Source organism: Mobula hypostoma, chromosome 16 (genome assembly GCF_963921235.1).
Source record: "Mobula hypostoma chromosome 16, sMobHyp1.1, whole genome shotgun sequence".
Classification (NCBI taxonomy): Eukaryota; Metazoa; Chordata; class Chondrichthyes; order Myliobatiformes; family Myliobatidae; genus Mobula; species Mobula hypostoma.
The window spans coordinates 42,510,567-42,533,965 of record NC_086112.1 but is presented as its reverse complement, the minus strand read 5'-3'; the positions used below and the strand labels follow the sequence as shown (position 1 = coordinate 42,533,965).

The 23,399-nt window shown below is 39.9% G+C and overlaps 1 protein-coding gene across 2 annotated transcripts in view; it reads left to right on the top strand.

Moving 5' to 3' along the window:
• The window catches only part of LOC134357350 (kinesin-like protein KIF27), a 67,899-nt gene that overhangs the window by 7,154 nt on the left and 37,346 nt on the right, over positions 1-23,399 (top strand). For both annotated transcript variants that reach the window (XM_063068806.1, XM_063068807.1), the window contains 4 exons: positions 1,417-1,811; positions 8,959-9,156; positions 12,252-13,240; positions 13,693-13,836. In XM_063068806.1, the coding sequence (XP_062924876.1) occupies positions 1,514-1,811; positions 8,959-9,156; positions 12,252-13,240; positions 13,693-13,836 (1,629 nt within the window). In that variant the 5' untranslated portion in view covers positions 1,417-1,513. The remainder of the gene's footprint in view (positions 1-1,416; positions 1,812-8,958; positions 9,157-12,251; positions 13,241-13,692; positions 13,837-23,399) is intronic.

Sequence of the window (23,399 nt, the reverse complement as noted above, 5' to 3'; positions counted from 1 at the left end):
CCCTAACTATCGAATCCCCTATCACTACTGCTCTCCTCTTTTCCCTCCTTCCCTTCTGAATTGAGGGTCCCATCTCGGTGCCAGAGACACAATCACTGCAACTTGTCCCTGGTAGGTCGTCCCCGTCAACAATATCCAAAACGATATACTTATTATTGGTGGGAACAGCCACAGGGGTGCTCTGCTCATTCTGTCTATTCCCCCTCCCTCTCCTGACAGTCACCCAGCTACCTGTCTCCTGACTCTTAGGGGTGACTATCTCCCTGTAACTCCACTCTATTTCTGCCTCTGCCTCCCGAATGATTCGAAGTTCATCCAGCTCCAGCTCCAGTTCCCAAACTCGGTTTGTCAGGAGCCGCAGCTGGATGCACCTTTCGCAGCTGTAGTTATCAGGGACGATTGTACTCTCTCTAGGTTTTCTCTCTCCTTGTAATCCTGTCCTATTTCCATCTGCCCATTATCCACACACCTATCCACCCTGGTTTCTTCTTCTCTGGCCTACCCTCCTCATTCCTTCCCCCATCTGCTTCTATCTGTCCATTATCTCTCCTTTAGCTAATTCCAGTTGTCATCTTATAGCCTCTTTATCTTCCCTCTCCCCTTTTCTTATCTGACTTCATCTGCTCTTTGTCATTTTTTTGTTCTTCTCTGTCTCTACTGATCACACACTAGCTTTTATGTGCCTGATGCCAAATACATTTAGCAATTATTTATAGTACTGTGCAAAAGTCTCAGGCACATATATACAGTACATATAGCTAGCTGCCTAAGACTTTTGCACAGTACTGTATTTATCAATGTGGAGCAGAGAGTGAGTTTGTAAATCTGCTGGGAGCATAAGAACATTGGGAATGGGGAGGGTGGAGTACTATGGGAGGGGTCCAGGACAGGTGACAGAGAAGGAAAGCCAGGGCTGGGGGTGGCATAGGTGCAGACACACACAGCTCTGAGACATCAGGCAAGGTCATTTGAGTCCAAACAATTGGTTTATTAATGATTACAGAATGTCTCTCTGGTGCTTCCCACTCCCTCCCATCTCCTCCAACCCTTTCGCAACCATAATTCCCCTCTGCCTGCCCCCTTCCCACTCTCAGTCCACAAGAGACCCATATCAAAATCAAGTTTATCATCACTCACATATGTCATGAAATATGTTTTCTTTTGTGGCAGCAGTACAGTGCAATACATTAAATTTCTACAGTACTGTGCAGAAGTCTTTGCCCTATTAGTTTATTGTGTGATACTTTTTCAAAGGCTTTTTAGAAAATTCACTCTTTCACCTCCCTACTCGATCCATCATTTTTTTAAAATCTAAAAATGTAACTGTTGTTTTTGTTGTTTGTTCATTTTTTGTAGTCTAGTTAACTAACTTATCACATTCATAAGGTTTTAACATGCATACTTTTTTCTTTTAAGTCTACACACATCTGAACATGGAAGAAAAATAACCTTCAAAATGCATGCATAGAAGTAAAAGAGCTGTTTTAAACATCAAAATTTTCAAACATCTACTATGGAAGAGATTGCAGTGAAAGTTGCTGTGAGAATTCGGCCTCTCCTTCCAAAAGAGATCCTTCACAACCATCAAGTTTGTGTTCGAGTTGTTCCAAACACACAACAGGTTGTAATTGGGAGAGATCGTGCTTTTACATTTGATCTTGTATTTGGTCAAAAATCCTCGCAAGAAGATGTATACTTAGCTTGTGTAAGGCCTTTAGTGGCATCAGCAATTGAGGGTTACAATGCCACTGTATTTGCTTATGGACAAACAGGATCTGGAAAAACGTATACTATGGGAGGAGGACATGTGGGTAAGTCTTTTAAAAAATCTTTCCTTTCGTGAATCATAAATAGTACAAACCAATGTTCTGTTATATTAAGTTACATTAACTTGAAGTACTCTATACACTTAAACATTAGTCTGACGCTAATGTACTGTATGTCAAGATTAGAGTTAGCACAAGCTAATGCAATACAAGTGCGGTTAAACCAAATGTCAAATCTTTATGTGCTAAAGTTCATAGTTTCGTCACTGCCTCCAACTGCCCGAACAATCGACAATCAAGAGCTTCCTTAGAGATGAGATTGTTAATGTGGTATGTCCTTTACAGATCTATGATGATGGAGAAACATTAGTCAAAGTTAAGTCTACAAAATCATAAGAAATAGGAGCAAGAGTATGCCATCTGGGCCATCAAACCTGCTTCGCCATTCAATAAGATTGTGGCTGATCTGACTGTGGACTCACCTCCGCCTAGCTGTGTCACAGCTGCTTATATAACTTGTGTTTGGTTGCCTTACAGGAGCCGCAAAGGAATATTTTTCCGGTCTATCCCTTGTTTTGGACGGCTAGTTTTTTCACTTTTGCATAAGCAGTTCACTAGTGCTAGCAGTAATGGAGGCGATTAGTCTGTTTTTCAAAGAAAAAACTGAACTAATAATTAGAATAGTGGCGAAGTTGTAGGCCTAACAAGGTGGGACTAAAAGTCACTTCATGGTATAGTTCACTGGTGGGGAGAGCAGAGTTTACCAACTTTGGCTCAAGAGGCTCAACAGGCTTCGGTGAGAAGGCACAGTTGAGTAGCGGGCAAAACTTTTGCAGTGGTTGAATAAAAAGGCACCAAACTACAACTAATTAAATAAAGGAAGGAGGATGCAGGATCAGGTGATGTTCTGTAGTAGCATGACATGGGAGCTGGTGGACCCCATTGTGATTCCTGGTGACCATATCTGCAGCAAGTGTTGGCTGCTCGAGAAACTCAGGCTCAAAGTTGATGACCTGGAATCTGAGCTTCAAACACTGTGACACATCAGAGGAGGAGAGAGTTACCTTGATGCTCTTGTTTCAGGATACCCATTAGATTAGCTGTCGCAAATTCAGTCTGTGGTCAGGGACAAGAGGATGTGGTTGTGAGTGAGGCAGGTAGTGGAATCCAAGATACAGTGCTGGAGGAGCTTCAGCCCTTGAGCTTGTCCAACAGGTCTGAGATTCTTGCTCCCTGTGTGGATGAGAGTGGGGGCTGTAGGAAGGATGAGCAACCTAACTATGCCACTGTGGTTCAGAGAGCCATTCAAGAGGGGGGAGAGAAGAGAAATGTTGTGGTGATTGGGGTAGTATAGTTAGAGGAATAGACAAAGTTCTCTGTCGCAGGTATAGAATGTCCCAAATACTGTAGTACCTGCCTGGTTCCCAGGTTCGGGACATCTTATCTGACCTACAGAAAATTTGCAGTGGGAGGGGAAAGATTTAGTTGTTGTGGTCCATGTGGGTATCAACAACATAGATAGAACAAAGAAAGAGATTCTGATGAGGGAATTTGAGCAGCTAAGGACTAAATTAAAAAGCAGAACCAAAAAGGTGGTAATCTCTGGATTACTATCTGAGCCATGTGCAAATTGGCACAGAGTTAAGAAGATTAGAAAGTTAAATGTGTGGTTCAAGGATTGGTGTGGAAGAAGTGGGTTTGAATTCATGGAAACTGGCACCGGTTTTGGGGAAGGAGGGAGCTATTCCATTGAGACGTGCTCCACCTGAACCATGATGGGACCTGGATCCTGGTGAATCACATAACTAGGGTAGTGGATAGGGCTTTAAACTAAATAGCAGGAGGGTGGGTTCAACATATTGGAGAAGTATGGTTAAAGTAAAAGAGAAAATTGTGGATAAAGATAAATCAAAAGCAAAAGTTAAAAAAGAGAAAAGTAAGGGTGGAGTGCAGAAAAGTCAAGTGCATAAGAGACAAAGATTACTAGATTTTAAAGGCACAATGGGTATAAGGGAACTTTATCTTAATGTCCGTAGTATTCATAACAAGGTCAGTGAACTTGTGGCACAAATTGGTATAAATCGGTATAAAGAGGTATAATTTAGTGGCCATTACAGAAACGTAATTGCTGGGTGGAGAGGATTGGGAATTAAATATCCAAGCATATCAGGTATAACGGAAGGATAGGCAGGAAGGTCAGGGAGGTGGGGTAGCGCTCTTAATTAAGGATGAGATCAGGGCGATAGTGAGAAACAATATAAAGTCTAAGGAGCGGAATGTTGAATCCATCTGGGTAAAGATTAGGAATAGTAAAGGGAAAAAAATCACTGGTGGGAGTGGTCTATAGGCCTCCAAATAATAATATTACAATGGCACAGGCACTAAACGGAGAAATATCTGAGGCATTGAAGAATCGAACAGCAGTTATTGTGGGGACTTTAACTTGCACATAGATTTGGTGAATCAAGTTGGTCGAGGCAGTCTTGAGGAGGACTTCATAGAATGCATATGTGATAGCTTTCTAGAACAGCATGTTACTGAACCTACAAGGGAACATGCCATCTTGGATCTGGTCCTATGCAATGAGACAGGTAAAATGAGCAATCTTGTAGTTAAGGATCCTCTCGGTAAGTGTGATCACAGCATGACTGAGTTTGTCATACAAATGGAGGGTGCAATAGTTTGATCTAAAACCAGTTTATTATTCCTAAACAAGGGAGATTACAACGGGATGAGGAGGGAATTGAATAGGATAGACTGGGAACACAGGCTATATTATGGGATGGTTCAGGAACAGTGGAAGACTTTCAAAGAGATTTTTTCATGGTGCTTAACAAAAGTATATTCCAGTTAAAAGCAAGGACAGTAAGGGTGGGGAGAGCCAGCCATGGATAACTAATGAAATAAAAGAATGCTCAGGTAAGTTCCCAACCCATCTCATTGTTGAAATATTGTAGTGTATCTAAGTTTGCTGATGACACTAAATTAAGTGGAAAAGCAAATTGTGCAGAGCATACGCAGAGTCTGCAGAGAGATATAGAAAGTTTAATTGAGTGGTCAAGGGTCTGGCAGATGGAGTGTAATGTTGGTAATTGCAAGGTCATTTACTTTGGAAAGTGAAATTGAAGATCAGGTTATTATTTAAATGGTAAAAGATTACAGCCAGCTGCTGTGTAGGAGGACCTGGGATTGCATGTGCATGAATTGCAGGTGCAGCAGGCTATCAAGAAGGCAAATGGAATGTTGGCCTTCATTGATAAAGGGATTGATTTTAAGAGTAAAGAGGTTATGCTACAACTGTATAGTTGAGGCCGCATCTGGAGTACTGTGTGCAGCTCTGGTCTCCTTACTTGAGGAAGGATATACTGAGGGCATGCGGAGAATCAACCAGGTAGATTCCAGAGATGGGGGGTTAGACTATGAGGAGAGATGGAGTCGCCTGGGACTGTACTCGCGGAGTTCAGAAGGATGAGAGGAGATCTTATACAAATGTATAAAATTATGAAAGGGATAGATAGGATAGAGGTAGGAAAGTTGTTTCCACTGGTAGGTGAGACTAGAACTAGGAGACATAGATAGCCTCAAAATTCGGGAAGTAAATTTAGGATGGAGATGAAGAGGAACTGCTTTTCCTAAAGAGTGATGAATCTGTGGAATTCTCTGTCCAGTGAAGCAGTGGAGGCTACCTCTGTAAATATATTTAATTTGGATAGATTTTTGCATAGTAGAGGAATTAAGGGTTAGAGGGAAAAGGCAGGTAGGTGGAGATGAGTCCATGGCCACATCAACCATGATTTTATTGAATGGTGGAGCAGGTTCAATGGGCCAGATGGTCTACTCCTGCTCCTATTTCTTATGTTCTTATGTTCTTCTGTTTTCCCCATAATCCTAATTCCCCTACTGTACAAAAAAATTATCGGTATCTTAAATATATTTAATGACGTAGCCTCTCATGCTTCCTTTCACCATTTAAGTGATATTTTGATATTCTATTTTTGCTTCCAAAATGAATGACCTCTCATTTACCAGCATTGTACTCCATCTGCCAGATCCTTGCCCACTCGGTTAACCCATCTATGTATTTCTGCAGACTCTCCTCAACCTCTGCACAATTTGCTTTTCCACTCAATTTAGTATCATCAGCAAACTTAGATAATGCAACACCTGGCCCTCTCTTCCAAATTGTTAATATATAGCTACACAGATAACAATATGCATATATTGCAAAGTAACAATACAGGCGTCCCCTGCTTTTCGAACGTTCGCTTTACGAAACCTCACTGTTACGAAAGACCTACGTTAGTTCCCTGTTTTTGCTAACAGAAGGTGTTTTCACCGTTATGAAAAAAAAATCAGCGCGCGAAAAAAGCAGCATGCGATAAAAGGCAGTGCGCACCCCGAGCAGCCGCTCTTCCCCGGATTCGGAACTCCATTCTCACTGGCATTGCTTAAACACATGCCTGTGAGCAGCTGTTTGCAAAATGAGTTCTAATGTGTCGGAAAAGCCTGAAAGAGCTCATAAGGGTGTTACACTTAGCGTAAAACTAGACATAATTAAGCGTTTTGATCATGGTGAACGAAGTAAGGACAACGTGAGTTTGGCTTGTGGAAGTTGACGAAGATGATGTTGAAGAGGTTTTGGCATCCCATGACCAAGAACTGATAGATGAAAAGCTGATGCAATTGGAAGAGGGAAGGATAACAATCGAAACCGAATGCAGTAGCGAACTGAATGTGAAGCAACTGCGTGAGATTTTCACTGCAATGATAAAGTACGACTTTAATTTTGAAAGGGTACGTAGGTTTAGGGGATATTTGCAGGATGGTTTGAGTGCTTACAAAGAACTGTATGATAGAAAAATGCATGAGGCTCAGCAGTCAAGCAAGCCTTCCACATCAGCCACAGCAGACAACGAACCTCAACCTTCGACATCAAGGCGGGCAGTCATAGGAGAAGATGAGCTGCCTGCCCTAATGGAAACAGATGACGATGAGATGACACCCCAGTGTCCCACCACCCCAACTCTCAGGCCGCGGACAGATACTGATTTGCAGAGAATGCAGCGGTAGCCGGGAGACACATAGCACATCTTTAAGAAAAAAGCCGAAATAAACATGCTAATTAATTAGGTGCCACCCAGCACGTAATTGTCGGCTCAGATCAGAGGCGAGGCAGTCGGCAATCGCCTCTGATCTGGGCCGACATTTAAGTGCCGGGCGACACCTAATTAATTAGCATGTTTATTTCGGTTTTTTTCTTAAAGATATGCTGTGTGCCTCCCAGCTACCGCTGCACCGCTGCATGCTTCGCGGATCGGTATCGGGTCACTGCCTGGATGGTGGGGGCCACTACACCACCCCAAACTGCAACGACTCAGTCTAACACACCATCATCAGTGTGCTCGCTGTCTTCCCAATTCCCATACGTGATACTACACTGTACATACATTATTTCTACTTTATATAGGCTGTGTATTTTTACGTGTTATTTGGTATGATTTGGCAGCTTCATAGCTTAAAGGTTACTGGAGAGAGTGTTTTTGCAAACGGCGCTTGCGTGAGATTTTCTGCTGACAGCGCTTGCATGAGATTTTCGCTATGGAGAACAGTGCAGGCAATTGTTGTAGAGAAATATTTCTACTTTATATAGGCTGTGTATTTATCATATCACTCCTGCTTTTACTATATGTTACTGTTATTTTAGGTTTTATGTGTTATTTGGCATGATTTGGTAGGTTATTTTTGGGTCTGCGAGCGCGCATAAAATTTTCCCATATAAATAAATGGTAATTGCTTCTTCGCTTTACGACATTCCGGCTTACGAACCGTTTCATAGGAACGCTCTACCTTCGGATGGCGGGGGAAACCTGTATGCTCAAGTGCAAGGCATTAGAAACTGACTTGCAGTAGCTTCGCAGGCATGTAGCATCATGCAAGCGGCATTCACTATAAGTATGTAAATTGATCATAAATTAGACACATATTTTAAAAGAAAACACAACTAAATCAAAATAAAGCACATCCATTTTAGTGCAAGATGGTCAAAGTGGTTATAGTTTTGCTAAACAGTAGTGATCAGCGTTTAACTGGTTGGTTCAAGAACCAAATGGTTGAAAGACATTGTACACTGGACTTTCACATATCTACTGAGTTCTACAGGGAAGAGGGAAATAAAGGAATTTTGGAAAACATATCTGTTTCTGTTGCTGGGAATCCACTATGACTTTCATTTTATTAATAAATTAAGTCACCAAAGGCAATTAAAAATTTCGAGATTTTAATAGAATCACTAACATTTGCCAAATGCATATTTTGATTGCATTATGTTAAATTAATTTCAAGATATTGCAATCATGTAACCATGATAGTGTTTTCATTTTCATGATGGATGGATTAAGCAGTTTAAGAGTTACTTTCATTTGGAACCTTATCCTATACTGCAGGGATGGTTTTAATAAACCCTACATACCATTCATTTTCATTTTAGAATTTAAGGCACACTGCCAGCCATATAAAAGAAATTGTTGGCAGTACACACACACACTCACACGCACACACATTTTGCCATTCTCTATCATGCAAAAGAGCGTAAACTGGTGATAAAAGGTAATTTAAAGCAATTGAAAAGGATAAGACAGGACACAAAGACAGCTATTTAACTTGGAGGCTGGTAGGGGTCTGGAACTTATTGCCTGAAAGAGTGGTGGAGGGCTATGTAGGAACTATTGAAAGGTGAAAAAACACTGAATGGCTGCCTTTTGATTATCAAGGACACAATGGGCCAAATAATATTCTATTGTCACCAATCTGATTCTTTTAATTTGCATTTTAGGAATTCGAGAAATGACAGGTTCACAATCTGTAATTTTCCATTTAAGTAAATCATGGACTGTGCAAATGCATTTTCTCAATATACCCACCTGCAAACATTAGCTCATAAATTTACTCTCAGAATGCATATTCTGTAACGCATGTCTAAAGTTTAGCAATTCAGTATATTTATTGCATCAGCATGTTTACCCTAACCTAATCTGCACCAATAAAATTATTTATAGTTTCTAAAACATGATTATATTATGTTATTTATAGTTTATAAAACCATGATTACGATTGTAATTACAGTACATTATTGTATTGTGATACAAAAGCATGCTAGATATTTTACTAGAGTTCTGTTTTTTGTGACTTAAAGCTTCAATTTCTGATGAGTTGAAAGGGATTATTCCACGTGCTATTAATGAGATCTTCCAAAATATTGCGGAAAAACATAATTACTTCAATGTGAAAGTATCCTACATTGAAGTGTATAAAGAAGAGCTTCGGGACCTTTTGGAGATACAGAGCACCAACAAAGACATTCATATTCGAGAAGATGAAAAAGGAAATACAGGTAATTCCATTCCTTGTGAGGTTAATTCAAGCAGTGAAATATTTATTTATTTATTTATTTTTGCTTAGGGATACAGCTCCTATTTAGAGAAAGGCCCTTTTGGTCCTTCAAGCTGCGCCACCCAGCAACCAATTGATTTAACACTAGCCTAATCTTGGAACAATTTACAATGACCAATTAAGCTACTAACTGGTATGTCTTTGAACTTCAGCCCTTTACCTTTTCCACCTATCACCTTCTAGCTTGTACTCCTTCCCTTCCCCACCAACTTCTTATTCTGGCTTCTTCCCTCTTCTTTTCAGTCCTGATGAAAGGCCTCAGCCCGAAACAATGACTGTTTATTCTTTTCCATAGATTATTGCCTGACCTTCTGAGTTCCTCCAGCATTTTGCGTGTGTTACTCTGGATTTCCAGCATCTACAGACTTCCTTGTGTTTGTAGCCTTCCTTTCCTTTCCACTCCTAATGATGGTTCTCGACCCAAAACGTCAGCTGATCATTCCCCTCCATAGATGCTACCTGACTTGCTGAGTTCCTCCAGCATTTTGTGTCTGTTGCTCAAAATCTCCAGCATCTGAGAATTCCTTGTGTTTAAAAGAATAAATATTATCACATCACATTGTGAGTTATAAATTCCAGAACTGATTGATTAAGACTAGCAAAAAAGAGTCTGTAACTGAACCCTTGTTGGGCACAAATGTAGGGGATTGTTTATAATACTAATGATAAACTATAAGTTTTAACTACATTAGTTATAGTCTACGGCTTCAAAAGAATATCAATCACACTACAAGATAGAATTCATAAAATTGGCATTAGGGTACCCTTCATCCTGCAGGTCGCTCATGCCCAGTGGCTTAGTACCTGCAGATTCCTTCTGAAAACTATATGTGCGAAATAGTCAGTATCTGAGGCTCAGAATGAATGACTAGGTATTTTTAATATAATTCCCTCTGTTGTTACCAAATGATGGATTCTTGAAAGGAGAATGGCACAAGGAGTGGGGTCTATAGTTCAAGTGAGAGATATCACCATCTGCAGCATCTGTATCAGAAAAACATGTAGGAAGCATCTTTACTTTCAATTAGCTTTGTGACAACTAATCCAGTTACAGCCAGCATTCTGTCCTCTACTGTAATGACACATTGGAGTACTCTTTGATCTCTTGTATATCACTGCTTCAGGTGCTGCATCTTGTGCCATCTTTGTAGGAAGAAGTGATAAGAATATTGTGAGTTCTCCCTTTTATATTTAGTTGATGTACCTACCATAGTAGGATGTGAGTGTGAGGCTTGCACTTGCAGTAATTGGATGGAATTTCTTTGAGCAGATAATGTTGGTCTACAGCCCTGATTAATCAGGATTGTTTAAGGGAGAGTTGGGGAAGTATAGCATGGGGTAAGTGTGCCAGGTGGGCATTGTAATTATTGTGAGATGTGAAAAATGTACAGAATTTTTTTTTAAATAGCTGGATTAGGCCGAACAGTCCTGAGGGACTACTTCACAATTTACACTTGATCTTTTACTTTGTTTCCTCTTTTGCCAAATCCATAGTTTATTAGCTACCTTTTGTGTCAAAAAATCTATCAATCACACCCTTGTCTTTTTAAACAAATATTCTTTCTCAGTGAAATAGACATTAGAGACTGGCATTAGAGACTTGAATTAAGTGCTTTGTTAGACCAGTTAAGAATCAGTCATTGCTGTTTGGGATCATATTAGGGGAGAACAGGTGGCAGGTTTTTTCCCTGTGGCATATTAATAAATAAGCCTGGTTTTCAACCTATCTTGTAGATTTACTGTCACCATTATTGATACAACCTTTTTTATTTCCAGCTTTTATTAATTGACACTTCCTAGCTATTTTAGTGACATTTGAACCAAGAAGGCCAGTGGTTTATTCCTCTGGATACCAGTCCCATAACTTAATTAGTATGTCATTATATTCCCAATGACTGAATGGTTACAACCCTCTGAGCTACAGAATGCTCGGGATTTACAAATATCTTCATAAAAGAAACTTCTTGGATTTAATTGGTGACCCTTATCCTGAAACTTTCCCCTAGTTCTTTTTTCTCCAACTAGGCAAGACAACCTGATAAGGTTTACCCTGGCAATCTTCTGCAGAATCTTGAACAACACAATGAATTAATCTTTCATTCTTCCAAATTCCATGAGTATTGGCCAATCTTACTCAAATCTGTCATCATCCAACTTCAGCGAATCTACTCTAACAATAGCAGCGTGGTTAAAGGACGGAAAACAAGATAAGAATAAATGGATTATTTTCATTCGGTACATTCCAAAACTCAAATGATATTTCAAGAGCAGTGTTGCCATAGTTGTGTAAGATATTGCCTAATTTGTACTACAACCGCCTTCCAAAGAAAGCTATTTAATTTTACCTTCCAAATTGTTTATTCTATCTGCATTTTTCTGTGTCTCATGCACCATCATATCAAGATCTTTCTGCACGTTAACGTTTTCTCACTATTTAAAAGTTATGGTATTTCTAATCTGCTATTAATGAAGTGCAAAACCTCATATTTTCCACATTACCTTTCCTGTCCTCTGACTTATCCATATCAAAAAAAAAATGCTGGAAATACTCATCAGATCAGATAGATCTGTGGAAAGAGAAACGGAGTTAACTTTTCGGTTTGAAGATCCTTGATCAGAACAACTTGAAGCAGTAACTCTTTTTCACTTTCTACAATTGCTGCCTGATCCTGCTGAGTTACTAGCATTTTCTGTGTATATTTCAGATTTGTAGCATCTGCAGCTTTTTTGATTTTGACTTATCCGTATCCCTTTGCATAGTTTGGCCTTCTTAACTCTAGGGGGAAGAATATGCTATTCATTTGAAAATAGAATCAATTTAGATTAAGGTTTCATGACTGCCTTCACTGTTGCTGTTTTCCATGGAAACTTTGTAAAAACGCAAACTGAATTCTTTTGTCATACTACTCCACAAAATTAATGCATGAGGATGCTCAATGTAAAGTAACATCAAACTAAATTGTTTTATTTTTCAATTGAAAGGCTTGTTAACATACTATAGTGAACATTTCTTTCTATATCCCTTGTTTATTCTAGTGATCATTGGTGCCAAGGAGTGTGAAATTGAGACACCAGATGAAATGATAAGCCTTTTGGAGGCTGGAAATGCAGCCCGCCACACAGGTACCACCCAGATGAATAAACATTCCAGTCGATCACATGCCATTTTCACAATGTACCTCCACCAAAAACGGCCTAAAAATGAATCAGAATTAAATAAACATAATGACAGCCTTACAGAAGAATCACAGATATCATTTCAGTTGATCTCTTCCAAATTTTGCTTTGTTGATCTTGCTGGTTCTGAAAGAGTTACAAAAACAGGGAACACTGGTGAACGATTTAAGGAATCAATTCAAATAAACAGTGGTCTCTTGGCACTTGGAAATGTGATCAGTGCCCTTGGAGACCCAAAGAGAAAAAGTATACACATTCCATATAGAGATACTAAGATAACTCGTTTGCTTAAGGACTCTCTTGGAGGGAATGCCAAAACTACAATGATTGCCTGCATTAGCCCTTCTTCATCCACCTTTGATGAATCCCTTAACACTCTGAAGTATGCTAATAGAGCCAGAGATATAAGAAACAAACCTATTGTAAATTATGGCCCGGACTGGGATCGCATCGATGAAATGGAACTAGAAATTAAAACACTTAGGGAAGCACTACAGAATCAACGGACAAGTCTACTCACACAGGCCAACCAGACATCACAAGACTTGTTAAGTCAAGACAAAAAACGGATCCATTCTTTGGAAGAGCAGGTGGCCCATCTACAAGAGGAAAGCTATCATTATAAACATTGCATAGATGAAGCCTCATACTTGCTGTCAGAAGTTAGAGATACAAACAATCTGAAAGCAAACCAACAACAAAAAATGAAGGAGTGGTTCAACCTGGTAGAGGAACTGCAGAATAAATTGACTGACACGAGTGGTATCGAGGGTGTATTTGGAAATGGAGGACAAAATTCTCATCATATTACAATATTTCAATTGAAAAGGGAGTTGAAGAAATGCCAGGTACAGTAAACTGAGTTTGCCATAAGCACACATTCTGTAATTAAGACTATAGTCTTACAATGATTATAGCATAAAATAGATGGTATAAACCAAAATTGTCAGAAAATGAGGGAGGAGTTGTTGAGACAAGAGGCATTGAAAATTATTTTTTATGAACTTGTCAACAGTGCCAGGAGATTGCAAATGGTTTGCTGTGATTTAATAAATATGACTAAACCAAACAGGCAATTATAGTCACAGTGATTTACTTTGAGATCTGTGTAAATTTAATATTTTCTAAAGTAAAATTAACAATAATTATACCATAAAGGCTTGGTAAATAATAGTCAGAAGAAATTCAGAATGGGAATTAACCTGAATAATTTTTTAATATTTCTTTAGGAAACAACATTTAAGTGAAATTTGGTAGACCTCTTTGTTTTGTGCATAAGTATTGCTGTTATCTTCCTTAGGATAGCTTGGCTACAGATGAAGAGTTATTCAGTCAAAAAGCCATGGAGATGAAGGAATTGCAGGGGCAAATACATGCACTAGAGCGGGAAAAAGTGGAACTTCTGGAAACTTTAACAGAATCACAAGAAAGATGCCGCATTCAGGTTAGTCCATCCCTATTCCGCTTTAGTCAAATTATTAATTTATTTAATCGTTTTTTAACCATATTTAATTAATTCCTATTAAAGAGAGGCCTATTCTGGATATCCTATTGCTAAATGAGCCAAGACAAGTGACTGACGTGTTGATAGGGAGGCACTTCAAGATCTATCTGTCTGTCTAGGTACCATATCCGATGCGGACTTTGGTGACCATGGTTTTCCATATAGATCTATCCTTCATTTTTTGGGTGACTTCCATTTCCTCGATGTGTAGCCACCTGGCTATGCTTTTGACGTACATAAGCCAAGGTCTTCCTCTAGGTTTGCTCCCCTCAATCTTTCCAGAGAGTATGAGTTTTTCTAGTTCATCTTTCCGCATGATGTGTCCTAGGAATCTGAGTTGTCTTTCTCTTATTGTTGGTATGAGTGATCGAACTGCTTGGGCTCTTCTGAGAACTTCTTCATTTGATGTGTGTGTGGTCCATGATACTTTTAACATTCTCCTGTAGAACCATAATTCAGCTGCTTCTAGTCTCTTCTCCATTGCTGGAGAAATGGTCCAGCATTCACTTCCGTAAGTCAGGATAGAATAAATGTAGCACTTCAGTATTGTGTTTTTAGTGTACGTGCTCATCTTTCTGTCTGTTAATATGGTCTTCATTTTTTGGAAAGCTTCTTTCGCCATTGCTATTCTGTATTTGATATCGCACCTGCCATTACTTGTTATTAGGCTGCCAAGATGTTTGAATTTGTTGACTTGTTTGATGTTTGTATTTCCGATCTTGATCACACATTGTGGGATGTTTGTCTTTCTGGAGATGACTATGCTTTCTGTCTTCTTGGTGTTGATTGAGAGGCCTCTGCGATTACTTTCTGCTGCCACTATAGTGAGTAGTTCTTGAAGTTTTGTTTCTGCGCCAGCTATTAGTACGATGTCATCAGCATATCTGGTGTTATTTATATTATGGCCTCCAATTGTGAATCCTTTGATGTCTTTGATACTTCTCAAGATATTTTCACTATACAGGTTGAATAAGTCTGGCGAAAAGACACAACCTTGCCTGACTCCTCTCATGATATTCACATACTCACTCACTTCTCCTTCTATTCTGATGGATACTGTCTGGTCCCAGTATAAGTTTCTTAAGAAACGTATATCTTTCCCATCTATGTAAAGATTTTGAAGCATTTCCAGAAGATCTTGCTGTCTGACAGTGTCAAAAGCTTTTGCATAGTCAATGAAACATAGGTAGATGTCTTTTTGTATCTGGATGGCTCGTTCACAGATCATCCGTAGCATGAAAATTGCATTTCTGGTTCCAGTGTTTTCCACAAAGCTGCATTGTTCTTTATTGATTTCTGGTTTTATACAACTTCAAGATCAGTGACCATAATTCTAACAGTTTTAAAGTAGTTATGGAAAAAATGGACCAGTTGTAATTTTGGGCTGGGCTAATTTTGATGGCATTAGGCAGGAACTTTCAAAGGTTGATTTGGAGAGGTACGTCTGGCAAGTTGGGAGACTTAGATAAGGGAATTCAGTTCCAGTATCTTCTTGCTAGAGAGATGAGGAACACACACAAAATGCTGGAGGAAGTCAGCACGTCAGGCAGCATCTATGGAAGTTAATAAACAGCTGATGTTTCGAGCCGAGACCCTTCTTCAGGACTGGAAAGGAAGGGGGAAGATGCCAGAATAAGAAGGTGGGGGAGGGATGGAGTATAGTTAGAAGGTAATAGGTGATAGGTGAAGTCAGGTGGGTAGGAATGACAAAGGTCTGGAAAGTGGGAAAAGTGGCCATTCTGACATTTTGTCCATGGCCTCCTCAACTGCCATGGTGAGGCCATACTCAGATTGGGGAAGCAACACCTCATATTCTGTCCAAGTAACCTCCAACCATCAATGAACCAAACTATGAACATCGATTTCTCTACAAGTAATTTCTCCTCCTTCCTCCTTCTTTCTTTTTTAACTCCTCGTTATGGTTACCCATTCACCCATTCTCTTCTTTTCATCTGCCCATCTCCTCCCTCTGGCTCCCCTTCTTCCTTTTCTTCCATGGTCCACTGTCTTCTCTTCACCCTTTACCTCTTTCATCTATCTCCCCCCCCACCAGCTTCTTATCTCATCCCCTCTACCACCCCCTCACCTGGTGTCACCTATCACCTGCCAGTTTGCATTCCTTCCCCTCCCCCTCCTCCTACAAACATTTGTAATTCTGGCTTCTGTCCCATCCCTATCCAGCCCTGATGAAGAGTCTATGCCTGAAATATTGACTGTTTATTCCCCTCCATAGATGCTGTCTGACTTGTCGACTTCCTCCAGCATCTTGCTCAAGATTTCCAGCATCTGCAGAATCTCTTGTATTTAGAGAGGGGGCAGGGCTGACAGGATTTGGGAAGCTTGGCTGATGCAGGATATTTGGCTTCTGATCAGGAAAATGAAGAATGCATCATCTGGTATAGACTACTAGGATCAAATGAATCCTTTGAGGAGTATAAGGGACGTAGGACTACACTTAAGAAGGAAATCAGGAAGGCAAAAAGATGACATGAATTAGCTTTGGTACATATGGCAAAGGAGCATCTTAAGAGATTCAATAAGTACACTAAGAGCAAAAGATTAACTAGCAACAGGATAAGGCCCCTTAAGGATCAATGGGGTCTTCTATAGGTGGAATCACAAGAAATGGGCAAGGTATTAAATGAATATTTCAAGTCCCTTCTTGCTCTGGAGAAGGTCATAGAAGCTAGGGGATTCAGGTAAGAGAATAGTGATGCCTTGAAATATCACATTACAAAAGAGGAGGTGATAGCAGTCTTAAAATGCACAAAAGTAGATAAATATCCAAGGACTGTCCAAGTGTATCCTAGGGAGTTGTGGAAAAGTTGGAAAGAAATCGGTGGGCTCTGACAGAGATCTTTGGTTCATCATTAGCCATGGATGAGATTCTGAAAAAGAAGAAGGCAAATATCGCACCTTTGTTTAAGAAGAGATGCCAGGATAAACCAGAAAACAATGGGCCAGTGAACTTAACATCACTGGTGGGAAAGTTACTGGAGGGGATTCTGAGAGACAGGAATTATCTGCATTTGGAAAGGCAAAGAACTGATTAAGGATATCAGTGTGGCTTTGTGCATAGAAAAACATGTATTAGAAATTTGGTTGAGTTTATTTGAAGAGGTGAGTAAGATAATGGATGAGGGCACAGTAGTAGACATTGTCTACATGGATTTTAGCCAGGCCTTTAATAAGGGATAATACTGGACAATTGTTTTTCAGATTGGAGGGCTGTGACCGGCAATGTGTCAGAGGGATCCATGCTGGAGAACTGTTGTTCTTTATCATTATTAACAGTGTGAATGAGAAAGTTGTTCATATGTTTAGAAAGTTCGTAGATGACACCAAAAGTGGTGACAGACATGGTGTACAGTAAAGAAGGTTATCTAAGATTACAACAAGGTCTATTTCAACAGGGAAAGTGGGTCAAGAAATGGCAACTGTAATTTACTCAGACAAGTTGAAAGTATTGCATTTTGGTAAGTTAATTGTGGGCAGGACTTGCACAGTAAATGGTAGGGTCCTGGAGAATGCTGTGGAACAGAGACCTGGTAGTAAAAGTATATAGTGAAGTGCATAGTTCCCTGAAAGTAGCAACATAAATGACAAGGTGGTGAAAAAGCATTTGGCACACTTGTCTCCATCAGTTAGGATATTGAGTACAGATTTAGGATATCATGTTACAAGTGTGTAAGACATTGGTGAGACTGCACTTAGACAATTATGTGCATTTCTGGTTCACATGGTTGTTACCGGGACTAAAAGGCTTGAGTTATAAAGAAGGTCTTTACAGGCTGAGGCTTTTTTCCCCTGGAGAGAAAGGGGGGCTGAGGACTATGCATATCAAACTGTATAAAATCTTGGAGGACAGAGATAAGGTGAATGCTCACAGACTTTTTCCTGTGATAGGCATCTAAAACTAGGAGGCATAGATTTAAGGTGAGGGGGAAAGATTTAAAGGGTGTTACGTACCCCGTAACTGGGTGGCCAAACCAGCAGAAATGGACCACTTAGTTGGAGTCTGGATTACTGGAACTAAGAAAGTTTTATTAAAGAAATAAGCAACACAGTACTCTAATCATAAGGATATAAATGCAACAGGTTAGCAATGATAAAACACACATGTACACAGAACTAGGATAATAGGATCAATCAAGCTCTATTGCAGTCTAGGGGTAAAATGATCAGTCTCAAGTGAGACAGAGTTCAGTTCAATTTAGTTCAGTTCGCAGTAATCGCTGTTGTGCCATTGGGGAGGGAGAGAGAGCGAATGAATATGCAAATCGGATTCCAAACAGACCTTCGATATTCCTCGCAGTTAGCTTTCGGGCGAGCCCTTTAATGTCTTCTGAGGTCACCGACTGTGACCCCTCCGTTCCAGATACGATCGTTCTTCTGCGGTGAACCTGGCACCCAGGCAAGGGCGGACACACACACCGGATTCCCGCCGATCGTACCTTTCCACCCTGTGCGTCTATGGCTAGTCCCGCGACCAGACTTCCAAAACTCGCACCAACTTGTGGGGGCACACCGCTTCCAGGGTCTCGTTACCTCATGGTGTCGTGGTGTCTGTTGCCTTAGCGAACCTGTCCCTTTTGTCCTCCTGCTGGGGTACCGCCTGTCCATCAAACTTTAAACAGTTCAGGTTCAAAGCAACCGGTCTTGACAATACTCGGAACTGTGTCTCCCTTTCATTAATCTCTCTCGTCCCCCATTAACATTTCTGAATGTTCCCCCATTGTCCTCTTATCGGCATCAATCTTCTGATAATTTGGTCTGTTGTCACAAGGGCACCTTCCAAGCAACTTCTTCACATGGACAGTGTTGAGTATTTGGAATGAGCTGCCGAAGGAGTGCTCGAAGTGGGTACATTTACAATATTTAAAAGGCATTTAAACAGGTACATGGATAGGAGAACTTTAGAGGGATATGGGCCAAATGAAGACAAATGGGACTAGCTTGGGTAGGAAGATTGGTTGATCTGACAGACTGAGCCTAACGGCCAGGTTTCCATGCTGTATAACTCAATTACTTTTATAATGAGGTGTAAAGCTAGGTGTTTTGGACATTTGGATATGTCCAGGACTCGAATTCTGTGCTTTGAAATAGAAGCTGAGCTAATTTAAGATATAATAAGGAAGGAGAAGTTCTCTCTCTGTGAGCAACCTCATGCAGCTTATATCATCAATGTTGAAGTGAATTAATATAATAATTATTCCTTGCCTATCATTCTTCCCTTCTTACAAACATTATGTTCTTGAGCTAAAATTCCCTCATCAAAGTTTAAACATTGCTTCAAAGTGAACTTTCAACTTTAATTTCAGTGTAGAGATCAGCATTTCAACTCTGAAACTAACAACTAATATTTCATTCCTTTTAGAGATAATAAACTGGAGATTGTTCATGCTATTGTATAGTCACTATTGAAATAACCCAGAGTAGAATATCTTGAGCTCATTTCTGTGTATTTTAGCAGTCCTAAGGAAATAGATCTCCTTATTTTTTGTTGGGGTTACTTCCTTGCTAGTACTTTTTCATGAGTAAAACTCTGCCAAATTATGCCAAGAATAATCAGCAGTGAATTTTTAAATTGCTTCTCAAAATGGCTGTTCATATTTACTCACAGAACAAGATCTTATCATGCTATCATGTGACAGACACTCAAATTTTACTTTACCTAATGCCTTCAACCTATAGGAGCTGCAGAGTCCATTATATCTGGATTGCTCAAATAGTTAACATGTACAAAGTACGAAGAGACTTGTGCTCAGAAAGCATAAGGGTTGGTTTGATGAGAATAACCTGGAAATCCAAACACAATGGATTCTACTAAACATCTAGAGAAAAGCAACAACTCTAAATCGACCTCAAACCTGAGGTACAACAGAAATATTGTGACTAAAAAATAACAAGTGGGGCATGGCCAGAGCACAAGTATTTCATCAACTCCCCGATAATCATATGTACAGATTCTTCAGCACTGTCAATGCCATTTATGGCTCAAACATCCAAGATGAAAGTGAACTTATCAACAAAGGAAAGCAATCAGCATCTGATGGAAAGAGCATTTCAAAGAAATCCTCCCTGTGACTTTGTCCATAACATGAATATCTTTCATTCCGTTCTAAAAATTATTTGCCTTTGTCCCTTACCAACAGAGGCCAATAAAAAGCAAAGTTGACACTGCTGAAGTTCTAAAGCTTCAATCATAAATGCCTGGGAAGAAAAGGATGTGCTTAAGTACCTCAGGATACTGTTATAAAGCTATCTTCTTGAAAGGAGGCAAATCCAACTGCAGTATGTCCCCTTTGTCTGCTATAAGGGAAGTTATTGCCAGGGTTCTCCTTTATTGCCTTTTCCTAGCGGGTCAAAGTACTTCTCCAGAAATACAGTGTAGATTCTTCTCATCTAGAGACAAGTGAATGTGATCTTCACCACATATCTACTCCCAAGAGAAATACAAGGAGCAGTATTAATAATTATTCTTAAATACATGGCATGACAATGAGAAGTTACTTGTAAAGATCAACCACAATTTGAACATTGGGTGAGCAAAAATCCTAGTGGTTCGCAATTCTAGAGTCTAAGATTTCATGGTGTCATTGATCTTAAATCATCCCTGATCTGAGATGCCCAAGCATCAATGCATACTGGAGCAGAGCCTGCAGAAAGTTATGTATTTGTCTTCACCAGATTGGAAAAACCTTAGCCTGCTGAGATTTTTCTCTTCGTTAATGTCAAAATAGAAACATGATGCACTATACTACAGTGGGGAACAAAGGAGATGCATCAGAGTCAATGTTATCCTTCTCCTTCAGAGTAAGGGGGAATGTTTGCCCTACCTCTGACACATATCCGACAGCTACAGCTTATGCAGCACATTCAGCAGGACCACCACTGAGAAAGTCCTTTGTAAGGAGCTTATATGTATATAGAAATAGCTCTGTACCCCACCCATAGTTACTGTAGACAATGGGACATAAGAAACATATGAGTTATCTAGCACATAATGGAAACCCTGTTTAATCATTTGAATCCTGCTGTTTAACATAGAACATATAACAGTGCAGCGGAGGAACTAACCCTTCAGTACACAATATTGTGCTGAACTAATTCAACGAATGACCTCTTATTAAATGAATCTCTTCTGCTTGCATATGGTTCATATCATTCTGTCCTCTGCATACTTGTATTCATATCTAAGGACCTTGTAAATGCCTGTATTGTATCTGCCTCTACTACTACCCCGGCACAGCATTCCAGCCATCCACTGTTCTCCTTTGAACTTCCCCCTTTCACCTTAAATGTACAACCTCTAGTATTAGACATTTCGACATTGGGAGAAAGATACCAGCTGTGTACTCCATCTATGGGTCTCATTTTATTTTTGTAGGAATGGAGTGATTGGAAAACTTGTTTCTATCTTGAGTGAACAGCAATTTGAAATTAAATAGGTGACCTAGTTTTCTTAGCAGTGCTCTAAACAATTTTTGCACTAGGATTAATGTCACTCCATATATATTTAAACTAATATTAACATTTTGTAATTGAAATGATGAGAGGCATTGATCGTGTGGATAGTCAGAGGCTTTTTCCCAGGGCTGAAATGGTTGCCACAAGAGGACACAGGTTTAAGGTGCTGGGAAGTAGGTACAGGGGAGATATCAGGGGTAAGTGTTTTATGCAGAGAGTGGTGAGTGCGTGGAATGGGCTGCTGGCAACGGTGGTGGAGACAGATATGATAGGGTCTTTTAAGAGACTTTTGGATAGGTACATGGAGCTTAGAAAAATAGAGGGCTATGGGTAAGCCTAGTAATTTCTAAGGTAGGGACATGTTCGGCACAACTTTGTGGGCCGAAGGGCCTGTATTGCGCTGTAGGTTTTCTACGTTTCTATGTTTCTATGAAACATTCCAATCCAAATTTACCATTATGATTGTAACCACTATTTTTCCCAAAATAAACATGCAATTAAAATTGCATGTCCAAATATAATGTTGAGGAAAAAAATTGGCTTGCATTATAACATTAAAGCAATAAAACAAACAAAATTGATTGGAGGACCTTTTTAGCAGATATTTCATATCTAAAGATCCCATACTTCAAGTATTTATACCAGAATATGAGCATGATGTTAAAAAGTATTGACAAAAGAATGCAGAAATAAAGTTCCATTGTCGCTGTAGATTCTTTCCTCAACTGTAAATTGTTGTTAAGTAGTTTTCTTTGTGATTTAACTTGGCTGGCTGCCATGCAGAAGTACAGAATATGCTAGAGGTGTGATGCTGGTATATCTTTCAAACCTTAGACTTCATCTCTATTCAAGACCATAAGACATAGGAGCAGAATTAGGCAATTTGGCCCAACGAGTCTGTTCCGCCATTCAATCATGGCTGATTCCTTTTTCCCCTTCTCAGCCTCACTCCCCAGCCTTCTCCCTGTAACCTTTGATGCCATGTTCAATCAAGAACCTATCAAGCTCTGCCTTAAATATACACAACGACCTAGCCTCTGCAACTGCCTGTAGTAACAAATTCACCACCCTCCAGCTAAAGAAATTTCTCCACATCTCTGTTTTAAATGGACACCCCTCTGTCCTGAGGCTGTTCCCATTTGTCCCAGACTCCCCCACCATGGGAAACATCCTTTCCACATCTACTCTGTCTAGGCCTTCCAACATTCAAAAGGTTTCAATCGGATCCCCCCCATCCTTCCAAATTCTAGCTAGTAGAGACTCAGAACTAACAAATGTTTTTCGTATGACAACCCTTTCATTCCCAGAGTCATCCTTGTGAACCTCCTCTAAACCCTCTCTAATGCCCACATATATTTTTCCTAGATGAGGAGCCCAAAACTGTTCACAATACTCAAGGTGAGGCCTCACCAGTGCCTTATAAAACCGTAGCATCACATCCTTGCTCTTGTATTCCAGACCTCTTGAAATGAATGCTAACATTGCATTTGCCTTCCTCGCCGCTGACTCTACCTGCAAGTTAACCTTTAGGGTGTTCTGCACAAGGACTCCCAAATCCCCTTGCATCTCAGATATTTGGATTTTCTCCCCGTTTAGAAAATAGTCTGTACATTTACTTCTACTACCAAAATGTGTGACCATGCATTTTCCAACATTGTATTTCCTTTGCCACTTTCTTGCCCATTCTCCTAATCTATCTAAATCCTTCTGCAGCCTATCTGTATCCTCAAAACTACCTGCCCCTCCACCAATCTTCGTATCATCTGGAAACTTGGCAACAAAGCCATCTGTTCCATCACCTAAATCATTGATAACAGCATAAAAAGAAGCAGCCCAACACTGACCCCTGTAGAACACCACTAGTCACTGGCAGCCATCCTGAAAAGGATCATTTTATTTCCACTCACTGCCTTCTACTAATCTGCCAATGCTCTAACCATGCCAGTAACTTTCCTGTAATACCATGGGTTCTTAACTTGATAAGCAGCCTCATTTGTCACACCTTGTCAAAGGACTTCTGAAAATCCAAATAT